Raw genomic sequence first — 5,421 nt, 5'->3', positions numbered from 1 at the left:
GCTCAGTCGTTTAGACCCTCATGCGCGAGGCCTATTTGTTAAGATTGACCTGCACTGAACGGGCCCGACAAGAGAATTGCTAGATGGTTCAATCGTTGAATTTGATTTGATGTAACGGAAAGAAAAGATGCATCATTTCCCTCTCCCTTGCTTGTTTGGAACCAGTCTTTCCATGTACAGTAGTATTAATCTAAGTTCCCACGTACTTAAAATGGCGGCCGCAATTGAGACAAATTGAGTCCATTGTAGTCCTCCTGACCGCTACTATCAGTTGCGCCCAAAGGAATCTCCTTGATTCATTGAATGAGAACAGGTATCAAAATTTGCTGGAATGCATTCAAGCTGATGAACAGCAACTTAGATCATTGTATCTAAATCAAACAGTTGAACTGGAGCTCGCCGTAGGAACTAATTATTAATAAGCTGTATCGGCACTTTGGCTAGCATATCGCAGCCTAAAACCCGTCTGTCTCGATTGAAGAGCTCCCACTGCCCACATTCAAAGGTGAAAATGTGAGTTAGCCACCTTTGAGGAGCTACTTAACGCACACATTCATCAATGTTTGTTTGTGTGTATGTATGGTGTTTTTATGTTGCATGGAACCAGTGGTTATTCAGCAACAGGACCAATGGCTTTACGTGACTTCTCAACCACGTCGAGAGTGAACTTCTGTCACCAGAAATACACATCTCTAACCCCTCAGTGGAATGCCCAATAAATGAACTCATGGCCACCGAGGTGGTACTCCAACACCATACCAACCACGCCACTGAGATGTTTTGTTTATCAACATGCCGATTTAGATGATGTAGCCAAATACACATATTTGATTGGATCTCTTGAAGGGGAGCCGCTCAAGGTAATTCAGGCCTTGAGCGTAATTGCTGCCAATTATAGAGTAGCCATAGACCTGTTAGACAAGTACTATGGGGACCAGCATTAGACACTGGTAATTTTATATCAGCAACTGGCTGACATCTTTGTGCCCAAGTGTAATTGTATTGATCTTAAGAATTTTCGTATCGACCTTACCGTGCTCATTGAGCAAATTAAACACCTCAGTGGATCCTTGTTGGATCAAGGTGTGCTATTGAGCCTTATCAACCAAAAACTACCTCAGGGTCAAGTTTATCAAAGAGTAGTTGCTATCTTTGTAAGTGTGACTTTCCCTTAGATGAGCTGTTAGAGAAATTAGATTTCCTCTTACGTAGCATGGAAGACAATTCCTTGCAGCGGGGAGAAGACTTGTCGCCAACCAAGTAAAAAGGGGGTGGAAGCCAACGAACCTTATACGACGTCGTGTCCGTTCTTTACTGGTAACCACGCTGCCTTCAGTTATTCAAAATATCCAACTGTAGTGGCTAAGAAACACCAATTTATCCTAACTAAAAAGTGCTCTATTTGTTTTGCCTCTGATCACAGCAGTAAATAATGTAGCAGTAAAAGAAATTGTAAGTTGTGTGATGGACGCCATCACAGCTTCATCTTTTAAAGAGACAACCACCAATCTAGGTCCGTTGCGCCTACTACTCATCATCCAAGTTATCAATCCTCCTCTAAACCTTCTCATTTAGTTTTGTAACCTGTGAAAAACCATGGGTCTAACCACAATGTAAACCAGAAAATATAGCCAAAATAAAAAATAAAAGTCATGCGTAACTGCTAAAATGGTGAAGGATGAGCCTTTGACCAAACTGCCAGCTACGTTGTTACCCACAGCTATTGCTACTGTATACGGTCAAGATCAACCTTTTTACACACGTGTGTTCCTTGACACGGGTAGTCAGTGCAGTATTATTTCTAGTTGTTGTCAAAAAAGTTGCAACTTGCAGTAATGAAGCAAGTATCTTTGAATATTGCTCCTTTTGGTTCTCGGATTGTCCACAGAGATTTTGATGTCATATTGTGTCGCATTCACGTAGGGCCTAGAGTAATTCGATCTAAACTTGTTGTTCACAACAATGTTAACCCTGGATAGGTGCGATGGGGTGCACATGACCCGAGGCGTATTTCGAAAAACAAGTTTTTTTCCCAATAAATTTTTGCCTGTGTCGAATTTGGTTGTGATCGAACTGCAGGCAGCCACTTGTCTACAAGCCACGATCATGTGCGGAGCTGCCTAGGTCTGCCTCAAGTGCTTCCCCCTTTTCTGAGAATCGCTCGGGTCAAGGTTGACCCACATGCACCTTTAAGAGGTAGGTGATTGAAAATCAAAGTTATTACATAACAATTTCTCAATGAACAGTTTGCATAGTCATGTTTCTTTGTTGTGTTAGGAAGTCTGGATGGATGGTGTACCTATGTCATGTGTGACCTTCGGAGTTGCTGAGATGCCATATATTGCCATACGGTCCATTTTCCTTCGAGTGCCAATTTCTGGTTTATTTGCAAAAAGCAAAGTTTTTAGGTAAACCTCATATATTGATCAGTATTCATGCCAATAGTGTTTTGTAATATTGGAATATGTCGGAGGATGATGTATCTATCATAAGAATGCCTTTGTTCATGGCTGACATGCCGTATATGGCCATATGGTTTAGTCCCCTTCGAGGGCCAATTTCTGTGTTTTTTTGCAAAAAGCAAAGTTAATACATACTCAATTCATGTAGGACAGCATGCAAATAGCTAATTAGTATAGTTTTGTGATATTGGAAAATGTAGGATGGTGTGCGTATCATATGCATGACTCTGGAGTGGCTGAGATGCCATATATCGCCAACATGGTTCATTTTCCTTTGAGTGACACTTTCTAGTTTTTTTTGCAAAAAGCAAAGTTATTAGGAAACCCTTACATATCAAATAGTGTTCATGCTAGTAGAGTTTTGTAATGCTGGAGTATGTTGGAGGATGATGTATCTATCATATGAATGCCTTTGTTCATGGCTGACACGCTGTAATATGGCCATATGGTCCATTCCCCTTCAAGTGCCAATTTCTGTGCTTTTTTTGCAAAAAGCAAAGTTAGTATGTACTCATTTCATGTAGAACAGTGTGCATAATAGCTAATTAGAATAGTTTTGTTATATATGAAAATGTTGTAAGACGGTATATATTGCCATATGGTTCATTTTCCTTTGAGTGCCACTTTCTGTTTTTTTTTGCAAGAAGCAAAGTGATTAGGTAAACCTTGCATATTGAACAGTGTTCATGTTAGTATAGTTTTGTTTTATTATTGGAATATGTGGGAGGATGGTGTGTTTTATCGCATGCATGCCCAGGGCATTGGCTGGGATGCCCTAAGTTGCCATATGGTCCAATTCTGTTTGAGTTCCACATTTTTTGCTTTTTTTTGCAAAAAAACAAAGTTATAATAACTAAATTGATGTAGGACAGTGTTTATTATATAACTAATTAGTATAGTTTTGCTCTATTATTGGAATATGCGGGAGGATGGTGTATTTTATCACGTGCATGCCCGGGGCATTGGTTGAGATGCCCCAAGTTGCCATATGGTCCAGTTCCGTTCAAGTGCCAAATTTTGTGTTTTTTTGCAAAAAACAAAGTTATGATAGTTAAATTGATAATGGGCAGTGTTTGTTTTATATAACTAATTAGTATAGCTTTGCATTTTATTGGAATATGTGGGAGGATGATGTGTTTATCACATGCTTGCCCGGGGCATTGGCTGAGATGCCCATATATGGTCATATGTCAGAGTTTCCTTCAAGTGCTCATTTCTAATGTTTTACTTTTTTTTCAGTTATCAGCAATGACCTCGAAGAGACAGAGACCTCTGGATGGAGATGCTATCAACGCACTTCTCTTTCAATTTGAAAGTGATGTTGAGGACAACCTGGAGGTTGAGTCTGAGGACGAGGAGGAGGAGGAAGCCGCCATGTTTGTGGAAGAAGAGGAGGTGGATGACCCGAATCAGGGACAAGCTGCATTGGAGGAAGATGAGGAGAAGGAAGAGTAGGCGGTACCTCTTGACCTCTCCCAGGGGATGGGGACGACGCCAACAGGGGGTGAGGCATCGGGGGTTAGAGGGACTGTCCCCGTTGTTGTTACTACAACACCAACAACAGTAACTGCCACACCTACACCTGGACCGTCAGCCTCTCAGGATGAGAACATGCTCTCCACGGTCGAGACTAGGAGCAGGAAGAGGAGGAGGGGTGACCTCCAACTAGCCTGGGGAGCTCTTATACAGCACATTGGACCTGAGGTTGTTGAAGATCGTGATGGGACGAGGTGGCAGAGAGACCCAAATACCTCCCTCCCCCCTTTATTTACACCGAGGATTGAACCTATGGGTCCCACCGATGCCACCGCTGGTGTGGTAAGATATGCGACATTTTCTCTCTCTTTTTGTCTGACCACATGCTAGCAGAGATTGTTTTGCGTTCCAATGATCAACTTGCCCTTTTAAGGAATTATTATCATCATAAGGGCAATGATGCCCTCAGGGACATGGACCTGAGGGAACTGAAGGCGTTCATTGGGATCCTGATAATTTCGGCAGTAAGGTCAGACAATCACACGACAATGAGTGACATGTGGGACCTTCCAGAGGGCAATCCTTTGTACCGGTGTACAATGAGCGAGCGTCATTTCACCCTGCTGATGAGAGTTCTTCGGTTCAACCATTCAGCCATCAGAGCGGAGAGGGTGAGGACAGATCACCTTGCCCCAATTCAGAAACTCTTCGACCATGTGGTGGCTAATTGTCGGAAGAAGTACTCCCAAGGGCCCCATCTCACCGTTGATGAACAGCTTATCCCATTTAGGGGCCGCTGTCCCTTTAGGATGTACATTCCAAGTAAGCCAGCCAGCTGCTCAGTTGCTCTCTTCAGTCTTCACTAAAGTCCTTAGCTTGAGATAAGACGTGAGAGTAAGTCGGGTCTGAGGGCCGTCCACCTGAATGTCAGTTTCCACCAGGTGACCAGAAATATTCAATACTTAGCTAGGGCATTTGTTTAACGTGTTATTTAATTATCAGTGATCTCTGTGCTGAGGAGATTTGCGTGTTATTGTCAATGATGAACTAGATTTCAGGTGATAAATTTCATGTTACCTGTGTGACCATGAGGTCACCTTTTCTTTCAGTCCTGATACCGTAGTGGCCAGAGCTGCTTGAATTGTGTAAATATTTAGATATAAGTGTAGTAATGAGAGTAGGTATATTTTTCTTAAAAAAATCTGTAAATTAACTTCATGGTTCTTTCATCTTTGTTAATGGACTGGTGACTTTCCTTCTTGGTAAATCTATTGCCTCCTAACATCGGGCCAGAGAACCCATCCCTAACAGTTGCCAAAAAAACTTCACGACACATACTTTCTAAAAAAAAAGTCCCCTATGTCTCTACTACCACATTCCTCATACCTCTCACATCAGGTTCCCTCTCTCATATACACCGCCTTTCACACTTCCTGCTCACTCTCACTTTCTCTACTTCCATTTTGACCTTTCTTACCCTCTT

At 42.1% G+C, this 5,421-nt stretch overlaps 1 protein-coding gene across 1 annotated transcript; it reads left to right on the top strand.

Moving 5' to 3' along the window:
* Nucleotides 1-4,321: 4,321 nt before the first annotated feature.
* On the top strand, nt 4,322-4,804 carry LOC135221137 (uncharacterized). The gene has a single exon (XM_064258961.1). The coding sequence runs from the start codon at nt 4,322-4,324 to the stop codon at nt 4,802-4,804; it is 483 nt and encodes a 160-aa protein (XP_064115031.1).
* Nucleotides 4,805-5,421: the final 617 nt, after the last annotated feature.

The sequence above is a fragment of the Macrobrachium nipponense genome, chromosome 2 (assembly GCF_015104395.2).
Source record: "Macrobrachium nipponense isolate FS-2020 chromosome 2, ASM1510439v2, whole genome shotgun sequence".
Taxonomy (NCBI): Eukaryota; Metazoa; Arthropoda; class Malacostraca; order Decapoda; family Palaemonidae; genus Macrobrachium; species Macrobrachium nipponense.
This window is presented reverse-complemented; position numbering and strand designations above follow the sequence as displayed.